We start from the raw sequence: 21,251 nt of genomic DNA, 5'->3' as shown, positions 1-21,251 counted from the left end.
GCCCACACGGGGAAGGCTTGCTTCTGCCTGGCGCTGGCTCTTCTACACCCTCTTTATCTGGCTCAGTCTTACTCTCAGGTCTCAGCTCAGGGATTTCCTCTGTAGGAAGCCTTTTCTGCTCCATGCAGGCTGAGTGAGGCCTATGTACTTTCCCCTAATGAGAAAAATTTTTCAAAACTTGGAAATAAGGCAAAGAAGTTGGCACCTTCTTTCACTGCCATACGGGGCCTGTTTAAAAAGGGCCACTAATGGATGATTAATTCTATGGGGAGTATACTTGAGCTTGACTTTCTATTCTGTATTTGTATGTATCATGTTTAATAACTTCTGAAAATGGCAGATTGACATCCCCTTGTCCTAGTGGCACTCATTCGCCTGTTGGAATTCCCAGATGTTCTGGCTCCCTCACACCCCATGAGCTCATAAGGGTGTGGCCCATCTTTTGTCAGCATTGTATACTCAGAATTTTGCACAGGGCCAACTTCAGAGTAGAAGCTTGAGAAATAATTACTGGCTGAGTGATCTTAAGCTTCTCTCTTCAACTCTCTGAGCCTCAATTTTCTTATCTGTGAAGTAGACATCACCGCACCCATCTCCAGAGGCAGTGAAGGGTCAGTGAAATAAAGAATTCAAGTGCCCGGGATGCTGTCTGGCACATGGTGGCTTCTGTCCCCCTCCTCCCAGGGGCTGGATCCCAAAGGTGTGAAATGAAGTTCTGGTGTTGGGGAGCTCATGGTCTGGGTGGGGAGGGGTACGATGTCACTGGGGCAGAGGGTGACTCACTGTGGGGCCAGAGCAGTCAAAGGCGGCCCCACCTGGTATTTGGTGGGATGGGAAGACTAGCCTGGCCAGAGAGTGGAGTCTGGGCTGGGGAGGAGCAGGAAACGTCTTTAAATAGGTCGGGTGGGGTGTAAGGAAGAGGACCCTGGAAACTGGGCTGGGGCATTGGACTCCCCAAAGTCGGTAAGAGGGAGCCACCCCAGGCTAATGAGGGAGGGAGGGACTTGATAAAGTTATTTCACCCAGGAGAGGAGACCTGTCATAGTTGAGCATCTCTGAGAACCTGGCCTTGGTGTGTGTGTGAATGTGTGTGTGAGTGAGTGTGTGGATGTGAATGCATGAGTGTGATTGTGTACATTTGTGTGGATGCGTGCAAGTGTGTATGCGTATAAGTGTGTAAATGTGTGCGTGTGTGTGACTGCTGTCTGCCCCACACCATGGCAGAGGTTCTCAGATCTATCCTCTATTTAACCCTCGCTAGGCCCCCGTGGTGAAGACTTCTACTATCACATTTCAAGGTGACCAAACCGTGGCTCAGAGGTGAAGCCCTTTGCCCAAGGTCAAGGGCGAGGACTCTGTGTGCAGCTGGCCCCCTTGCCCCCGGGGAAGGGAGGAGGGGTGTGGGTGGAGGGGAGTGTGGAGGGAGGGGAGAGGAGTTAAGGGACTCTCAGTAGACAACGATGACAGATAAATGGTTCATCTTTGTAGCCGGCCTTGGCCTTCGTGCCCAGTCCGGCACTTTTTCTTTTGCGTTTCCTGTGCTATTTTGGTCCCTGGGATGCTATCTTTCAAAGGAACTCAGCAACGCTCCCTGAGCCCCTCACCTGGGCCAGGCACTGGGCTCCATGACCAAAGACACGGCGTTGACACCGTCTTAAAGAAACTGTCATGTTGGGGCAGGCCTCGAAGCTGGGCTGCGGGTTGAATCCCAGGGCGACAAGGCTGCAGTCTTCAAATCTTTGAGGTATGACTTATTCACAGGGGTTGCAGACATGTTAAGTGTGCATTTGATGGACTTTTACGTCTGGAAGACCCCATGTAACCACCGCTGAGATGGAGATACAGAATGTTCCATCACCCCAGAGGGCCCCTTCGGTCTCTTCTCATCACTGCCTCCCTCCAAGGATAGCTCCCTTCTGACTTCTGTCCCCAAGGTGATGCCTGGTTTTGAACATCTGGGGCACACGTCTTTTTGGAAGCATTTTCAATTTCACAATCCTGTACTCAGAAAAAAGTCCCAGACCCTGGTCAAGCACAGTGCCATGGTGAAAGGGGGTGGGGGGACAGTGGGGACCCCAGTGGTGGCAGGCTGAGCCCCAGGGAGGCCCAAGGGTATGTCGGCTGGCTGGTGACCAGGCAGGTGACTGGGACCACCCTGACGCTCTAATGCTTTGGGGGTGAGACCATGTGGCTTTTCCCGGCTGTGCACCCAAACACTGTGGCCCCCACAGTCTCTCTAGCAACCACCTGCCCCCCTCACACCCATCCAGGGCCCCCCACACCCACAGCAGCACCCCTTCTTGGTTGGCAGCCCTTGAACAAGATGTGTAACCTCTCCGTGCTTCAATTTCTTTATTAAACGGGAGATAATCATAGTATCTACGTTATAGATTTGTTAAGAGGATGGAGTGAATTAATATTAGTATTTGTGCAGAGTTCAGGAATTGTCTGATACAGAGTGTTTATGTAAAAATTAAATAAAATAAATAAACCTTGATGAAATCTTGGCTGGTGGGAATATGCTGGAGGACACAGGGGCTTTTACAGTGGGCATTAGAATCTTGAGGAGGGGCAGAGATTTTCCCGATTATCATGTAAAGTGGGCAGGGGGTGCGGACGGCCTCTGGGTCCTCATGGAGCGGAGTGAGTCCTGTGGTTCTCCTTTGGGCAACCAGGAACCCAGAGGCGGCGCCCGATAAAAGCCAAATGCTTGACTGATTTCCTGGTGGCGGGAAGAGGGTCACTTGGCTCCTGTCAACTTCCATTTCGCCTGCCAGCCTGCAGCCCTGGAGATCTGGGCCGTGGAGAAGCGAGGCCCAGGTGCTGCATAAACTACATCCCCCAAGTCTCCTTGCCTGGACCCGCGGTCCATCATCCCCCACCTTCCCAGAAAACAGAAGGCATCTCCCTGTCCAGGTGGCCTGGATTCGTGCCTTGAACACCTCCCTGCAAGCAGCACACATATTTCACAGGTTCGGCCCCCAGGGAGGCCGAGAGCTGAGTTCGCTGTCACAGCCAAGGTCTTGGCCTGTGAGGCAGATGACCTCTGAGCATCAGGAGGCTCCTTGCATCAGGCGGTCCCTAATCACATGGACCAGGCCAAGGGCGCAGTGATGATCCCAGGCCCAGCTCCACTAAAGATTCACTGTGTGAGATTGGCCAGGTCACGTGTGCTTCCTCAGCCTCAACTTTGCTTCTCTGCAAAATGGCCACAACGGCAGCTAACAGGAGAACAAACGAGGCAGTACAGTGTGGTGGGGAAGACCCAGACTCCTTGGGTTCAAATCCTGTTCTGCCATGGGACACTGGGGAAATGACTTACTGTCTCTGTGCCTCAGTTTACTCATCTGTCAAACAGGGTAATGAGTTCCTACCTCACATGGTAGTTGGGGGGAGCAAATCAGTTAATACCGTAAAGCCCTTGGCATATTACTTACTGTCACAGGCATTAGCTATTATCATTGCTAATCATTTTTCATAGTCAGTGCCAATACATGATGTATTGATTATTAACTCTTGGTTAGAAGTTGGGCCCTGAAGTCAGATAGCTGGAGTTTGGGTCTCAGCAACATCACTCATTCGCTGTGTGACCCTGTATAAGTTACACCACCTTTCTGTGCCTTGTCTATAAACGAGGTCAATAATATTTCCTACCTCAGGTGGTGAGGTTTAAAGGAGTTAATCGATGTAAAGTGCCGACACCGTAAGCATGAAGTATTATTAATACTATATTACATTATTATAGAATTGTCCCTAATATGATTAATATTCAAATGGAGAGGAGGTAAGGAAACTAACATTTATTGAGCACCTACTGCATACTAGCACTGACATGCATCGTCTGGCAAGGACATTCTAGGACAAGCAGTAGGTTTCCGCCTTGGGTAGAGGAGGAAAGTGGGGCTCGGAGAGGGTGGCCTGCTTGTCCAAGATCACATGGGTGGTGAGGGGAGACCAGACCCTGCTGTGCAATGTTTAGGGGGCGAAGGAATGACCCAACACTTCAGCCTGCCATGTGCCAAGCCTGGGGCTCGGTGCCCCGTGACCCCGTTATCCCTACACTAACCCCGGCGGGAGGTATTATTGTCCCCATTGTGCCAATGACAGGCTGCAGTCTCCAAGAGGTGAGTTGTTTGAATTCTCACAGCTACGAAGTGGCAGACCCGGGATTCAAACTCGGTTGTCTGCTGGAATTCTGCGTACACATGTGTTTTGGCCACAACCTTACACCGGCTCCCTGTGAGCCAGGGAAACAGTCTTTGTGTCTATAAAACCCCAGTGAGATGCCCAGATCCTGCGATCGTTTCCAAGCCCTGGGGCCACCGGCGATCCTCTCCCGGGCTCCCAGGGTCGGCGGACACACACACAGAAACAAGGACACTCACCACCCAAAGGGTCGTTACCCAGAAATCTTTATTACAAAAATATTTTGCAAGCCAAAAAGTTTAAGTTGCAACTATATACAAAATGGGCCTGTTTCCTTCCCAGCAGTCTTAAAATAAACTCCCGAAACCACGCTCCTTCCGCACTGTTGTTTCGATCTCTTCCTTTTCCTGGGGTTCCATACACAAGGTATGGGACTGTCCAGGCCGCCAGGCCAAAGCTAAGCTACACAACTTTCTTGGCTTCTCTTACTCCCCTTCCAAAATTCAAAATTAAATTAAATTAAAATGGCACCAAGAAAACATTCTTTTAAAATTGTGTGTGTGTATGTGTGTGCACGTGCTCACACACATGTGCTCTCTCTGGGCAGAAGACAGGGAGACTAAGGTTTACAAGCCAACCTTTTGGAATTTGGAAATAGCTCGAGCCAGGTGGCTGGGCCGCTGTGCTCCCAGATGCCACAGAGAAACTCTAGCTCGTCGGGCCAAAGCTGTGCACGTGGCTGTTGGTTCAGCTAATTCCTGGATGCCATCATGTAAAACACCAAATCACTGTCCCCCAGAGAGCTGGGGCTGTGCTGAGCATCTGAACTTCCACCAGAGGATCTCCTGAGGGGCAGGATGGCTCAGCTTCTCACTCTGACAGCCTGAGCCTGGAATCCCTTGGGCATCAAACGGCTGGACCCAGGGGCAGTAAAGACTAGTGTCTTAGCTCTAAGAGTTGATTAGTTACACGTGAAGACCAAACAAACAGGGCTTGCAACATCTGCTTGCCCTGGGCCCAGCCAGGCCCCCACACTGAATTGGAAGGGTGGGTATCAGAGGGTAACAAGGTGACAGCCTCTGCCCAAGCTCCTGAGACAGGGTGACAGAAGGCGGGTCAGTCCTGGCTGTCTTGGACTTATTCCAGTTTGATCCCAGTAGGGTTTGAGAGCAGAAATGGAAGATTCCTCCTGTAGGGATCAGCTCAGAGAGCTGGAACGGGGGAAAGTCGCTAAAGGGGTGGGGAAAACAGCCAGGCACAGCTTCCTACCCTGCATGGCCCTAAAGTGCTTGTGAGATGGAGGGGACGGAGGGCAGCCTTCCGCTCCCCTCGCTATGGGTGAGTAGACTGAGGCATTAGGTCTCGGCAGGACCGCCCTGTGAAGAGGCAGCCCAGAGAAGCAAGGGGCAGATTTGGACTACACTGGGGGCACGGAAGGCATTAGTACCAGCCACGTGGCTTGGCTGAGAACATGGCCAATTTAGTCCTGGAGAGAAGGCTAAGCATCTCCATGGAGTAGCCAAAGCGGAACCTTCTTCCCTATCCTCGGGACTCTGGAGGCACTCAGTGTCTGCTCTAAGAGAATCCCTCCAGGACAACCAACTGTTAAACCTTAGACTGCACAAGACCCAACCATGAACTTCAACACATGACAAAGAGCCAAGATAACGCTGCTGTTGTTTTAAGAAAAAACAAAACAAAACACCACAGATCAAATTTTCTAACACCTCAGTTTCAAGATTGCACGTTTCACATTTCTCAATAATTTACAGGCGTCCACAGCGAGATGTTGCTGAATTAGTGCTAGCTGGAGGAAGCAAGCTCAGGTCTAGAAAGGAGAGTTGGGTCCACGTGGAGTGTCATGGGCGGGATGACAGGGCCTCAAGGAGTCTCGGAGGGTGAGGAAGAGAAGGGTTTTGTCCCTTGGTCCTTGGTGGTGGTTCCTTGGAGGGTCCTCTCCTCCCCCAGGGCTTGCGGCTCATCAGTCCAGCGATGGGAAGACCAGGACTGTTGGCAGCAACCTCCCCAAGTCTCAGGATGTGGGTCCCAGAGGTTCTTTTTCCAGCTTCTCCATGGATGGGGCAGTTCGATCTAAAGGGAAAACTTTTCCCAAAGCCCCAGTTGGGTGGTGGTGGTGGGAGGAAGAGGTGGGGTTTTCTCCCTCTCCACCCTGGAAGATCAGGCTGCAGAGCATCAGGGAGGCAGTCAAGGGTCTCTAAGACCATGACCAAGATCCACGCGTTGGTGGAGAGAGGCATGAGAGTTCTTGGATCCCTGATGGCTCTGGCCAGTTCCCAGGTCGGTTCCCTGGCAGGTCTGGCAACATCAGTCTCCATGTGTGGCAAGGCAGGGGGCTGCCGCCCTGGAAATGCTGGAGAGCCAAGTGAGTTGGGGAGACAAGAGCCAACCTCAGCCTTGGGTCCCCGGGCCCACGCCACCTCAGCCCCCCGGGAACTGGGCTGGCTGTCCTCATCACGGCTGCCCCACGTGGGACAGGAAGGCTCGTGGGGACAGACCCTAGAGATGACTGTGGTCCTGCTCACTTCCTCTGGACCTGGACACTGGCATACTCCGAGTAGGATGGCTCGGGCTTGGAGGCTGGCTGCTTGGCCCGGCTGAGGTGGACCATGTCCAGGTCGGCGTACGTGAGCGTGTCCTCGGGCACAGGCGGCGGGCACGCCTGGATGCTGGCGTACTCCGTGTGGTTGTTGGGCTCAGCAGCCTGGGGGGCGGGCTTCTTCCCCTTGGGCAGGTTCAGGTCTGCGTATGTGATGTCATTGTTGTCCTGGATCTAAATGAGATGGAGAGAGGTCGTCCTGGAGCCCCTGGCCACTCATCCACCCATCAGTACCAAGTCTGGATGCTTCTGTCTCCTCTTCCCCCACTGGCTCAGCCCTAATTCATGGCCCCGTCTTCTCTGGCCAAGGTTACCTGCCTCCAGCCCTACCCTTCCAACCCACCTCCCTCCTTACACAGCCTGAAGGATCTTCCTGAACACCAGTGGTCACCTCACAGCCCTGCCTCAATGTCACCTCCTCCTGCAGTCCATCCTGCCTTTTCAATGCTCTCCCCTCTGCCTAGACTGTCTGGCCTTCTTTCTCTTTGTGAGCAAACCCAATCCGCCACGTACATTTCAGCACGAGCACCGCTTCATCCTAAGACCCTCCCTCGGCTGGGTCCAGGGCTCCTGCTTGGTGCTTCCTCAGCCATGTTTCTCCATTACAGCCCCCACCACCTAGGACTGTGTCTGTTTGGGGGTCTGAGGAGATGCTGATCCCCCACTGGGAGGGGACAGTCATTCATTTACTCGTTTACTCAATATCCACTAGGCATTTGTTATGATGCAGAAACCAAGGCTGGCACAGAAAAAGCCCAATCAGTGATGAATGAGTGAATGAATGAGTGAGTGGATGGATGGACGGCAACAACTTCAGCCCCGCTCAGGGTGACGCTGGGCACTGGGAGACAGAGAATAGGGGCGTACGAGGATGAGACACCAGTTAGCAGGTGGTAAAGGTTCTGCAGTTGAAACCCAGAGTTTGAGTCCTGGTTCTGTTCTCTCCAGCTGAGTGACTTTGGGCAGTTCACTTAGCCTCTCTAGGCCTCAGTTTCCCCAACTGTAAAGTGGGGATAATAACAGCGTCTCTGGCCAGGGTCACTGTGAGGACTGGATGAGGTCATCCAGGTAAAGCTCTCAGAACGGAGCCTGGCAGGTACCGAGTGAGCATTACGTTGCATAAATGTCAGCAGCCATCGACCACCCAGCCAATCTGAATCTCTCCCCAGTCTTATCACCCACAACTGCCGCCTTACAATCACCCACCACCGAGTATAAACGTGGCTCCTCCTGTGCCCGGCACCCACGCTGTAGAAGCGGAGGGGAGCTACCGACAGCCCCGACTCCTGGTCAGTGCAGAATAATAACCGCGGATCTAGTCCCCAACGGCTTCTATGCCCCAGGCGATCCCATCGATCGCCTTACTTAGGCCCTGTCACAGCTCTGCTTGGTAGGAGTTATTTACCCCGTTTTCAGTGAAGAGACTGAGACCCAGGGAGGTTAAATAATTTGGTCAAAGTCACACAGCTGGAAAAGAACCAAAGCCTGTTGGACTCTACAGCTGTGGTCTTATCACACGGCTCCTCTGCCCCTGCTCACTCACTCCTCTCTGGGAAACCCACGCCAACAGCATTAAATCCCGCCCTGGAGGGCTGGCACTGGGCACTGGGAGTCCTAGACTCGAGGCTGCAAGCTCCACAGCGCTGGCTTGTGACTGCCTTGCTCCCTTCCCAGGGCCCGGCACACAGTGGGTACTCGGTAAGTCTTGGCTGACTGAGAATTCTGTACGGGTTTCAATGACCAGTTCTTCTCACCATCGTCCTTTCCCCTGGAAGTTCCAGAAAGAAGTCCAGAGGAAAAGCGACTGGGGAGAAGGCTCCCCTCCCATGACTGGAAATTGTCTTGTTTTTCTAATTACCACCCAAGCTCGTGACCAGGGATGGGGTCAGGAGAGCAGGCTGTGCCTTTACCAGCCTGACCCTCTTCAACAGATGACATCTAAAAGGATGACAACCGCCAGGGAAATGTCAAGGACAGCCAGCGCTCTGTTGTTCGGGGTGCAGGGCAGGGCCTGTCTTCTTACAAGACTCAAGGAGCCCTCTGCCTCCAAGGCCTGACAGCGTCAGCGGTGGGGAACAGGGCTAGAGTTCTCGGAAACAGGCCAACCATGTTGCCTGTGAAATCGCCTCAGCAATGTTGAGCGTGCTCTTGATGAGGTAATTACTGACACAGGGTCTCTCCATCAGCAAAGCAAGAGACCCTGGCTGTGCTGTGTGTTACTGTGTGAGAGACACAAGGGCTGCAGGAGGGGGCGGGAGTGAGCTGGCAGGGTGCTCCCGGTGGAGGGACTGGCCTGGGCAAATGCATGGAGGCAGGACGGCACGATCCACACCAAGGGAGGCCGCAGCCTGACCTCAGAGGCACCATTTACATAGAACACACTGTGAAGGGGGCCCCTGGAGTTGTGCAATGGGTGGCACTGACTCAAGGAGGCTGGGACAGACTCTCCTGGCTGCAGCAGAGGACAGGGGGGGAAAATAGGAATGTAAGGATCCTCCCCGCTCCCTGCCCCCCCACCCCGGGGAAGGAGTCTTAATTTAGAACAGGATCTGCAACTCAGGCTGATGTAAGGAAATCACACCATCCAGTTTCCCAGGAAGGGCATCTCACCAAGGACTGTACCTGGGTTATTTCTCTGGCATTCTTCTCGGGCTCGTGCAACCTAAAAAGAAAGGAGACAGATAAAAATAGCCTCCTTATCTTAAGTGCTCATGCAAATTGATAAAAATAACATTTAGGTTCCACTTCCTATACGACGTGCACGAGTGATTCACAACAGAAAGACAACCACTTATCAAATGTATGGATAACAGGGTCAACCTCACTAAAAAGGAATTTTAAGCAATGCACTATTTTTATTTTTTAATCTACTTGATTGGCAAGGCTCTTTAGAAATTATAATACTTGGGGCCGGCAAGATGGCACAAGCGATTAAGTGTGTGTGCTCCGCTGCGGCGGCCTGGTGTTTGCCGGTTCCGATCCTGGGCGCACACCGATGCACCGCTTGGCAAGCTATGCTGTGGTGGCATCCCATATAAAGTGGAGGAAGATGGGCATGGATGTTAGCCCAGGCCAGTCTTCCTCAGCAAAAAGAGGAGGATGGGCAGATATTAGCTCAGGGCCGATCTTCCTCACCAAAAAAAAAAAAAAGAAATTATAATCTCGATGCTGGGGAAGGTGTGGGGAAACTGTCCCGTTCACACATCACTGGGAGGGGCACACCGGTACAGCCCTTTTTGCAAAATCAAGAGCTTGGAAGGTGTCCTCATCTTTTGACTCATAACTGCACAGTTTTTGGGCACCTGTCACAGAGCAGGATGGGGGCGGGAGGTTCACATCTTACAGCTCTGCCCATTGGAAGTTAGGATAGATTCATAAAGATTTGAAAGGTTTAGGAGATTTTTTTATTACAAATAATTACATTAAAATGGTAAGTGAAAAAGAAAAAGTCTCTGTGGAATGATCTCAATTATGAAAAATGTGTGGGTAACACTGGCAGGAATCACAGTAAAATGCTCACAGCAGTGGTCTTTGGGTGGTATTTTTTTTCCTCTTTTTAGTTTCCCATATTCTCCAAACGTTCTATATTATACATATCTAGGTGTTATAATTAAAGAAAAAGAAAAGAGAAGGACCACCTATCCTGGTTAATCAAAGAAGCCATTCACGCACTTGATTCTGTAATCGGAGGCCGTAGCGTGGCTTGCTGCAGGGTCACTGTCAAGGTGGCGAGCAAGCCACCCGCAGGAGCTGTGTGAATTCTCAGGCCGGCAACGCCAGGGATGTTAGTCTGGATAATGTCAGAGATGAGCAACCAGGCTTGGCAGCGGGTTATAAATGGATTTGGCATGAGTGCTTGGCTCAGAGAAGTTCTGGGGCATCACAGCCCCACGTGGCCACAGAAACAGCCCTCCAGAGCAGGGCCACCGTCTGGTAAGGGAGATCATGCAGATCTAGCCTCACCCCTCCTGCTTCCAACTCTCTGGGGGTCCCCACTGCCTCTAGGTCAAGTCTAACTTGTTAGCTCCCCTGCCCTCATTTACCCACTTCTTCACCCACCAAATATTTCGACAGGGCTACTTGACGCTACATACTTTACGCGTCAACAATGGCCCTGAGTGACCCCCTCGACCACTTTTTCTCTTGGTTAACTTTTGTGTATCCTTCAAGACATAACTCTGGTGTTGCCTCCCTGGGAAGGCTTCTCTGACAGTGCTGGGCTGGCTGGGCTGCCCCTCTGTGACAACTTCAAACCTCCTTGCATATTTTCCTATCTGGTTTATGTGCCTGTCCGTCTGTCTGCCTGCTATGCTTCCTCACCACTGGGTATAGGAGCTCAAAAGTGACTTGGAATGAATGCCAGTCAGACTGCCCCAGAGCCTTTGCACACTCATTTCTTCTTGCCTCATCTGCTTCACTCCTTCTCTTCCCTCAGATCCTGTTTCAAATAGTCTTTTCTTGGGGAAACCTTCACTGAACCCCCAAACTCCATTCTCAGAACACTCGGTTCCTCTCTTTCAGAGCAGTATTACAGACTGGAAGCAATTAGCCATTTTTTCATGTCTGTCTCTCCCCGGTCTTTCCTCTCTCAGAGAACGGCACTGCTCTCAGGCCTCCCTGAGCTCAGGCTGAGGAAGTGGGAACACACCCCGGTTCTCCTCTCTCCTCCTTCACAACCCACGTCTAATCCACCACAAGGCTGGCTGACTCTGCCTCCAAAATATATATCAAACCCACCCCTTCCGTCATTTCTGCCATCCCGGCTCCCTAGATTCCGAGGAGCCTTCTTCCTGCCGTCCCTGCTCTATTTCTGCCCTTCTGGGCCCCATTCCCCACATGCAAAAGGCATAAGTGACGTCACATCATTCTTCTGCTCAAAACCCTCAGCCCCTTCTCACACGGTGAAATCCATCTCTGTATCCTATGGTGAAGTCGGCATGATCGGCCCCTGCCCGACGCTCTAGTCTTCCACCTCTCTCTCCCTCCCTCACTCTATCTAGCTGCCCTGGCCTCCTCCATGTTCCATGAGCAGTGAGCATGTCCAGCTGCTCCTGCCCCAGCGTCTTGGCACCGGCCGTTCCCTCTGCCAGATATTCCCATGGCTGGAGCCTTCTCATCCTTCAGCTATCTTCTCAATGTCACCTCCTCAGACCAGCCTTCCCTGATCACCTACCACTCTCACCTCCCTGCTCTGCTCTATGCCCGGCTTTCTTTTATTTAGTCAGCACCTGCATTACATCATGTACTAACCTCCCAGTTTGCTTGCTAACCTGCCTCCCAATGGACCCTGAGCTCCATGCGGGCAGGGACCAGGTCCACCTCATTCACCACTGGAGTCCAGACACCTAGTAATGGGCTGGTGCATCGTTAGCATACCATAAGTATTTGTGGAATGAATGAATGAATGAACATCTCTCCCACTGGATCAAAAGTGCCACGAGATCAGGGCTAGGTCTTTGGTGCTTCCCTGTGCAATCCCCCAGCTTAGGCCCGGCACTGAGCAGGGCTCAATCCAGACGAATAAATGAAAGAATCAGGGAAGCCCTAAATATTCCAAGTATAAATGTGGGGAACGTCTGATAAGTGAGCAAATAGCAATCAAATGAACCCCAGTGCCCAGTTAAGGGAGCAAAGACACATTTTTCTCTTGCCTGAGCTGAGAAAGATTATAGACAATGTTCTGCCTGTGTGTTCCTAACCCAGGGAGTTAGAAAGAACCAGTCCCTCCACTGGCTCTGCAACCTGAAGGGCCCTTTGAGCTCAAAGCAGCAGCATCCCACCTTGGCACCCTCCCTGAGGGGCTCGGCTGTTACCCACGCCAACGTCCTCTGAAAAGTGTCTGATCCCAGCCAGCCGAGCTGAAGCCGGCTGCTGCATGGAAACCGCCATTCCCACTCACAAGCTATCACTTTGCTTTAGAGAGGTGAAAGGGAGCAAGTGATCTCACGGCTCCCCTGGTAGGCTCATGCTAGAAAAATACAAAACAGGCGGAAAACGGTTGGCTTCTCTGGGGGAGAAGAAATAGGCAGCAGGAGTCATCGGAGCAATGATGAAGAGCATCGGCTTCAGGGTCAGAGAAATCTGGCATAGAGTCATAATTCCAGCATTTAATGGCTGTGGGACCTCAGGAATGTCACACGACTTCTCTGAGCCTCAGTTTCCTCAACCATACATAAGGACAATAATACCCTTCTACAACAGGGGTTCTCAAAGTCTGGCTCAGGAACAGCAGCATCAGAACCACGCTGAGAACTTGTTAGAAATACAAATTCTGCATCAGAAACTCAGGGAGTAGGGCCCAGAAATCCATGTTTTAACAAGCCCTGCAGGAGACTGCTACACACGCTAGTTTGAGAACTGCTGTTCAATTAAATTGGGATAATAGTAAATCGTAGGGTTTTTGCGATAATTAAAATCACCAATGGGCTAATATAGGTAAAAGCATAGACCCAGGCCGGGAACACCGAGCACGCTCGATAAATGTTAGCTGCTGACACTGTTGTCATTATTATTGACACAGCCCTTTCCAGAAATTTATCGTCTAATTGGGGAGATAAGACAAGCAAAAAATAATGACAACAATAAAAGCAAAACCAAAAAGAGAGAGCCTTCCGTATTCGGGGCCGTGAAGGCACTGAGACAGAGAGTTTAGGGATTCAGAACAGGAAGAGACTGGGGCTGCTGCAGAGGTTTGGGGGCATTCATTCATTCATTCATTCAACAAACCTTTAATGAGCACCTATTCCATTCCAGGCATGGTGACAAGTTTAGCAACTACTAGCAGTGAACATGAGAGAAATGGTCCCTGCCCTGGAGAGGGAAGGGTTATAATATGGGGACAATGCAGAGACACCTTGAACACACCGGGCGTCAATGCAGGGGCACCAGGAGAGCTCACAGGAGGAGCTCCTGTCCCCTGGGGGAACTAATGTCCTGCTAAGCCCAGAAGGAAGAGCAGGAGGTAAGCAGCTGAAAGGAGAGGTGCCCACTCTAGCTCCCAGGTCGCACAACTCCAGGGGGCGCCATGCACTGAGACCAGTGACTGCCACCCCCTGGAGTTGTGGAGACCCTGGGTGGTACATGAACAGGGGTCGGGGGGCACACCTCAGGGAGAGAGGCCAGCGTGCAAGGGCTGGGAGGAGAGCGAGGACGCAGCATTTGGGAAGAAGTGAAGGGGGTGCAGTGTGCCTGAGCCACAGAATGCAAGGACCAGGGCGTGGCCGGAAGCAGAACTGTCCAAGTCAGCAGGGGCCAGACCACGAGGGGCTTGAGGGCCCCAGAAGGGCATCTGGACTATCGTGAGGGCCACGGGGAGCCACTGAGGGTTTTAAGGCAAAGGATGGAAGCCAAGTCTTGCCCTTGGAAAAGAGTGGACTTGGTGTACACACACACAGCCCCTCCACTTCCCCCAACCCTGGGATTGTCCTTGACTCTATGTCCATCATCAGCAAGTCCTCTTGGCTCTCCCTCCAAAATATAGCCAGAATCTGACCATTTCTCAGCCCATCCCACCACGCTGGTCCGGGCCACCATCATCTGCTTGGACCCTTACAGCAGCCTCCTCTGCCTCCACCCTCGCCTCCTAGAGCCTGGTCCCCACAGGGCAGTCAAGGTGATAATTGCAAAACAAAAGTCAGATCATCCCCCTCCTGTGGCTCCTCGTCCCACTGGGAGTGAAATCTGAGTCCACTCCAGATCCTCAGTTCCCGCTCTGCCTTTTACTTATTGGCCTTAGTACGGATGTTCGGATGTTCCTGTGTTTCCACGTAGGTACATTCATGTGATAATTATGGGGATCTGCCTCTACTCCGCTGGGGGTGAATACCAGGGCCCTTCCTAAAAGCTGAAAAAGTCTGGATTAGCAACACATTTGGCTGCATGGGCTTCAGCTGAGAGACAGTGGACTTACATCCTCCTGACATCATCTCCTGCCCTTCCCCTCGTTCCTTCTGCCCAAACCGCATAGGCCTTCTCTAGTCCTCTCGGCACATCCCGCTTCGGGCCTTTGCCACACCTGCCCTCTCGTCCAGCAAGCTCCCTGGCTTCGGGTCCCTGCCCACATCTCCTCTTCAGAGGAGGCCCCTTCCCCGGCCTAAGATAGCTCCCACCATGAATCTCCATCCCCTTGCAGCGTTTGTCACCGCCTGACATGACATTACGTATCATTTCACCCCCACACTTACTGCTCCTCTCACCAGCGTCTCAGCCCCATGAAGGCCTGGCCTGACTCTTGCTCACTGCTGTAACCCCAGCACCCAGCACAGAGCTGACGCATAGTAGGGACTCAGCAAAAATCACTGAAGACACGAACCAACAAACTAATGTACCGTCTGTCATGTCAAGTCACCGCTTAGCCTCTGAGGGCACAGATGCTTTCTGTCCTCCTCACCGGCATTCCCAGGCCACCAGTGCTAGCGGATCAGTAAATATCAGTAAATATTTACTGAACGAAGGAAAGAGCACAGTACACAAGTCGGATCTGGGGGCGGTGTGTGCAGGGCGCGTGGAGGCTTCCGCCACAGTCCAAACGGGACTTGATGAGGTCTGACTGTCTGTGGACAGCAGGCAGGAAATCAGGGCCTCCGTGCACTGAAATCCCCTCACTGGAGACAATAATTAAAGACGGACCTGGTGCGAGGAGCTTACAAAGGAAAGAAACAGAAAGGCTGAGGGCGCAGGAGTGAGGGTCAGTGGGTGGGGTTGTGCTTTGCAGTTTTCAGGGCAGTCAACCAAACCACAACTGCTGCAGCATCCTCGCCCAGCACGCACTTACCTTGTGGAAGAAGTGGAGCCCTTGGCTGAAAGAGAAAAGAAACAAAAGCCAGTCATTTAACCTAGAAACACGCTTTTCTTATGTAACTTTTTTTTTTTGCAAAGGTTTGCCTCCAGGGGCGTTGGGAGGAATTGTTGAAATCATATCCTCCAAACCACAGGAAACCCCCACGCCCACCGCAGTGGGGTGGTCCATTATCTTCCGTGAGGAAGACCAGTGAGCGGGGCCTTCCTGCTTTCCTGCCTCTGGGAGTTGCCAAAGGTCGGATCCAAAAGCAGCCTTCACCCTGGGAGGGGCCAACTGCCCTAACTCTCTCTAGGCCTCACTTCCTTTCACCACACACCTTACCTGAGACCCTCCAGCAAGCCCAGGTCCCAGCCAGGGCCCCTCACTGCCGGAGAACAGATTCCAGCAGGGCTGCGAGTTAGGGGAGCAGGTGTGAATCCCACTTCTGCCACCAACTCACTCACTGTGTGACCCTGGGTGAGTCGTCTTCCCTCTCTGAGCTTAGATTTCAGCTCTTTAACTCACAGGGTTGGGCTAGACATCCATTTATTTTCATGTCACCACTTTCCAAAAAAGGATCTTGAGGCAAAAATGGGGTCCATCTGGTTCAGAGATTTTAAACCTGTGATGTGGGGCAGCCTGCAGAGAAGCCACAAGGGTTCAGGCACCATTGGTTCCCATTTCACTGTAAAATTGTAATTAAAAAGCAACATGCACACCCCAATGTGCTCTGCACCGCATTTTAACAGGCTGGAGGCTGCCACAACGTAAGCATTCTCACGGCCAGGTTAATGCTTGCTGCCTGGGTAGGCACCTGATTATCAGGTGAGCAGGCACAAGCTGGGAAGGCTGCAGCTTAGCATCTAACATCCGGATGGAGGATGACGGGTGGCAAAGTGCTGGGATATGAGTTCTCAGGAAGTCCAACACGGGACACTGATCACCCCCATTTTACACCAAAGAGACTGGGTGAGCCCTTAAAGTCCCACAGCTGGTAAGTGGTGGAGCTGAAATCAGGACATGTCACTGTGAGTACTGAGGTAGAGGATGGGCAGACCTCTTCAGGGACCAATGCAGGGGTGTCTGATTAGGGTGGAGGATGCACAGAATGGTCTCAAATGTGGGCCCTGGAGACCCACTGCCCGGGTTGTAATCCTGGCCCCATCACTTACCAGTTGAGACGCCCCGAGTAAGTTTTATGACTTTCCCATGCCTCAGTTTCCTCATCTGCAAAATGGGTTTAGTAAAACCACTGCAGAGGTCTGTGATGAGAACAGTGCCTGGCATATCAGAAGAGCTCAGTGAGTGCTAATTGTCACTGTCATGGAACCTGGGCTTGAGAGCTGGGCTCTGCACACAAACAGACCTGCCACTCAGGGTCTGGGTGGCCGTCACCAGTGTCTGCAGCTCTCCAAACCCCTATTCCCCCTGTGGACACCCGGTCGCTGATGCCTAAGCCCACGGGAACGAGCTCATGTTCCCAGAGAGCCTGCACCGTGCCCAGGGATGGGCCTCTAAAGGGGTCTGCGGTCTTACTAACCTGGCCGCCATGAATGCCATCCGATGGGCTGGCCTGTCACCCTTGGTGGGCGGGGGACCCTGCCTCCCCAGCCAAGAAGGAGTCCTTGTGAGGCTCTCCAGGAACTTGAGGGAAACCACTGCATAGATATCCTAGTGGAACCTCTTTCCGGATTCCAGAGAGGCGAGGCCTGACTCCAGCCCTCTGGGACTGGAAGCTTGAGGCTTGGCCGGTACTCACAGCTGAGTCCTTCCAGCCAGCCCAGGCAGGAGGGGAACTTGGGGGGCAGAGGAGAGGGGGTGCACAAGGGATGAGTGACTGATGCACAACACGCCCATCCGAGCTCAGCCTGGGGTCTGAGCACAAAAGGCAGCTCAGGGCGGCACGCTACACTGCGCAGGCTGTGGCACACCGTGGGTCACAACCAGCATTTTAAGGAGAATTTAGTATAGAATATGATGAAAAGGAATATATCAGAGTTCTAATTTTATCTATACAGGTTGTGCGTGTTGGGTTGAGACATGAAACGTATGTATTTCTATCACTTGTAGTCAAAAAAGTTTCAGAAACACTGACTTAAAACTGTCTCCTCCAAGAGTGGGAAAGAGAACACGCATGATTTGAGGTTTGAGAACGTGTCAGGGCTGTTATTTCACATGAGCTTATCTGTGTCTCATAACTCTCCTCCCAGGTAGGCATAGCTATATATCCCCAATTTACAGATGAGGAAACTGAGGCCACACTGACTGTTTAGAGCATATAACAAGAGTTTGGAACCCTGGTTTGTTTGACTCCAAAGTCAGAGGCCTTGCCACAGTAGCAACCACACAAACACACACACACACACACACACACACACACGCGTGTGCACACACACAGGCACACAAGCAAGGGAACCATGTCCTGGATTTGACTTTATACCTTCCTGTTGTGGAGTACACGGCTGCACACCTCAGTCACCGTGAGGCGAGCTTTCCAGGGAGAGGGCTCGTGTCTCTGGGCTCACATGCAACACCGATGACAAGAGCTAACATTTCTTGAGCACTTGCTGCATGCCAGGCACTCTCCTAACACTTTACACATAGTCTCCCACGTAATCCTCCCAAGGGCCTTGGAGGTGGGTGGTGGTATTACCCCCACTCCCTTTCTGCCTCCTGCCTAGGGGCTGGGCATGTAACCTGGACAGGCACGAGGAACAGAAGTTTGCCAGGGGAGCTCCTGGGAAACATTACCGCCTCCCTGACACCCTTCTACTTGGCGGCTCCCTGCTTCCCACCTCAATAGTGATCCCGTGAGGATGTGAGGCCTGCAGCAGGGATGGCGATCTTGCACCCACGAGGGGAAGGCTGCGGGAGGGACCCACCCAGATGCCAGCCTGGCGAACGTGCTGCACCAGCCACAGCACTGCTACCTCTGGACGTCTTGTTACTGGAAGGAACTGGACATCCTTCCAGCTTAAGCTACGTGTAGCCCAAAGCACTCTTGTGGCCTCTCCCTCTGGAAGGACAGCCCAGGGGCAAACTCTTGGGGAGGAGGAGGGGAATCCACCCACCTTTCTTCTGTCTGATTCGGAGGAGGTAGAGGGCCGCGATCAGCAGGGCCACCAGCAAGGCGCACACCACGCCCACCACGATAAAGATACCGTTCAGACTGTGAGGCTTCTCTAGGGGTCAGAGGGAACAGAAGGTTCATGGACGCAAATTAAAAACAGTGAAATTTAAAACCCACCGCCCCTTTTCACCACTAGGCAGGCATCACTAACATCTGGCTGGGCCTTCTCAGAAGTTTCAAGCCACACGGGCACGTCATGGGTCTGCACACACTTCCGCAGAGGGGTCACCCACAGGCAGTGTAAAACCATGCCGAAGGGCCAGGAGGGAAAATGCTTGTTGCTGACAGCTATGGAGGAAGCCCAGTTACAGGATGTGGGCAGAAATCTCACTCCCAAAGAATGGAAACATGTTCCTCCTCATCTCAGTGAACCACAGAGCAGCCACCACGGCAGCACAGGTCCATCCAAAACTCTGAATCGCTACTGGGATGTCCCACAGCAGCTATGGGGAAGGGACAGTGAGGAATGGCAGACGTGCAGCTGGCTACAGGACTCTGCAGGGCTCGCAGGGGCTGTCCACTGACCTGTGCCTGGGACCTGGGCCGCTTACGCATCAGCATACGAGCTCTGAACCCACACACTTGAAATGGAGACAGGAACTTGGCTTGCCCCAGGGCACCGGCAGGGGATCCTATACTAGAGCATGCTGGGTAGTCAGGAGCAGGGTTCTGAGCCACAGACACATGGGTTCAAATCAATGCCTCTGGTTGTGTGACCTTAAGCAAGTCATTTAACCCTCCCTCCACACACCGGCTTCCTCTCGTGTTACTGAGCCAATAATCATCTCTACCTCATTGGAGAGCTCTGAGGATTAACTCACTAACTAACCAATCAACCAACTCACTCTTTTATCCTTTCTAGAAGTATTTCTTGAGCGTCTACTATGTGCCAGGTCCTGAAGCTATGGTGCTGAGCATGACAGTCATGGTCTCTAGCAGCTGAGACTCAAAGCTGAGGAGTCACAAGGCTCATCTCTTTCGACACTGCCATGAGCAAGCAGAGGCCCAGAGAGAGGCAACAACTTATCCAAGGCCACCCAGCAAGTCTGTGACAGAGCCAGCGTGGAAATCCTCACAGCCTGTCTCCCAGTGCAGTACTCATTTTATGAAAACCAGGCTTCGGTGACATGAAAGAGACACCTTGACAGGGCCCCAAGGCTTCTTTAGAGCTCCCCATTCCCTTGAAGGATGCATGAAGGAAAAAAAATGGTCTCTATTCTAACCCATTCAAAGAGTCTGCTACGTACAAGGCACAGCCATGCTAATGACAGGTACTGGAACATTCCACAGTGGCATCGAAACACCAACTAGGTACTGCCATTTTGAAGAAAGAAGAGGGACACATCAACAACAGGTTGGAAGGGGGCTGAGAAAATGGTACCCCAACACCCTTTACTCTCCTAGGAGAGTGGCAGTGTTATCATGGTCTTAATGGGCATGCACTTGGCCTAGAAATGCTCTCTGGGAAACTGTTGCACAGAAACAGCTGCACATGGAACTGAAGGTGCTCAAGGACGTTTACTGCAGCAGAGATTATACCTGAGATAAACCGTAAACGTCCTGAAGTCCCCGCCCCCATTCCTAGAGAGACAAGCTTGCAATGCTGGCCAGCGGGGCTAGGCAGAGGTTAGAGAGAGAAAGGAGGAGGGGGGTGGGCTGACGTGGGTGGTGACATAATGATTGTTAGGTGGAGAAAGCAAGAGGCAGGACGCCATGAACAGGATGACCTCCCTCCTTCCCTTCTTCTTTCTTTAATGTGTATTGATGTCAACAGATCTATAAAGATATGTACCAAACTCCTACCAGTGGTGACTCTTTGAGTATGTGATTTGCGGGAGGGGAGCTTACTTTAAAATTCTACTTTATATTCATAGACTTCTGGATTATTTTATAATAAACATAAATTACTACTTTTAACATTCAAAAAAAGATAAAATTTAAAAAGAGCCAGATCGGTAGGAGTGGAGACCTCACCAGGGGCTCCACCTGTGTCCTGCTCCTTCTGGTGGGCAGAGGCCTCCAGGGTCTGGTGTTTGGTGACCGCCGGCTGCCCGTCATGCTCCACCTGGCAGGTGAGCACCACATCCTCCCTGTGGGCAGATGAGTTCACCAGGAGCCAGCTCGTCCAGTTAAAGGTCCCATCCTTGTTCTCTATGAGTGTTGAGGCCGTTTCTGTTCGGGACACGTTTCCATTCTCCAACCAGGTCAGCTTTAGGTGCCGGGGGTAGAACTTGTTCACCTGGCAGGTGAAGTTCACCAGGTTCCCTGCAGTGGGCTGTTGGGAAACCTCCAAGGTGGGCGGAACTGAAACAGCACAGGACAGAGGCTCTGACCTTATGGAACAGACAGATCACAGAGGAGGGCTCCCTAACTTAGCTCCCATCACAGATGGGAATCACCAGGACAATGCTAGGCATGCAGCAGGCACTCAAACGCTGAGGGTGCTCTCTGCATATGAATGATCACAAAGCACAGTGCCAGGCACACAGTAGGTGCTCAGGGACTGGTAGCTCCTATTAGGGTCATAATGAGTGAAATCAAGAAGCACAGCCCCTGGCATACAGTGGGAGCATAATAAC

The 21,251-nt window shown here is 52.2% G+C and overlaps 1 protein-coding gene across 2 annotated transcripts in view; it reads right to left on the bottom strand.

The window, feature by feature from the left end:
* Window positions 1-4,395: 4,395 nt before the first annotated feature.
* SIRPA (signal regulatory protein alpha) overlaps window positions 4,396-21,251 on the bottom strand; it is a 42,156-nt gene continuing 25,300 nt past the window's right edge. Inside the window, exons 5-9 of one of the 2 annotated variants that reach the window (XM_058563059.1) lie at window positions 20,647-20,976; window positions 18,614-18,724; window positions 15,537-15,561; window positions 9,386-9,425; window positions 4,396-6,937 (exon numbers count right to left, since the gene is read on the bottom strand). In XM_058563059.1, the coding sequence (XP_058419042.1) occupies window positions 6,686-6,937; window positions 9,386-9,425; window positions 15,537-15,561; window positions 18,614-18,724; window positions 20,647-20,976 (758 nt within the window). In that variant the 3' untranslated portion in view covers window positions 4,396-6,685. The remainder of the gene's footprint in view (window positions 6,938-9,385; window positions 9,426-15,536; window positions 15,562-18,613; window positions 18,725-20,646; window positions 20,977-21,251) is intronic. The other variant, XM_058563060.1, reaches the window with a different exon arrangement.

The sequence above is a fragment of the Diceros bicornis genome, chromosome 19 (assembly GCF_020826845.1).
Source record: "Diceros bicornis minor isolate mBicDic1 chromosome 19, mDicBic1.mat.cur, whole genome shotgun sequence".
Classification (NCBI taxonomy): domain Eukaryota; kingdom Metazoa; phylum Chordata; class Mammalia; order Perissodactyla; family Rhinocerotidae; genus Diceros; species Diceros bicornis.
Note: the sequence above shows the minus strand (reverse complement) of the source record. Positions and strands in the feature narration are given on the sequence as shown.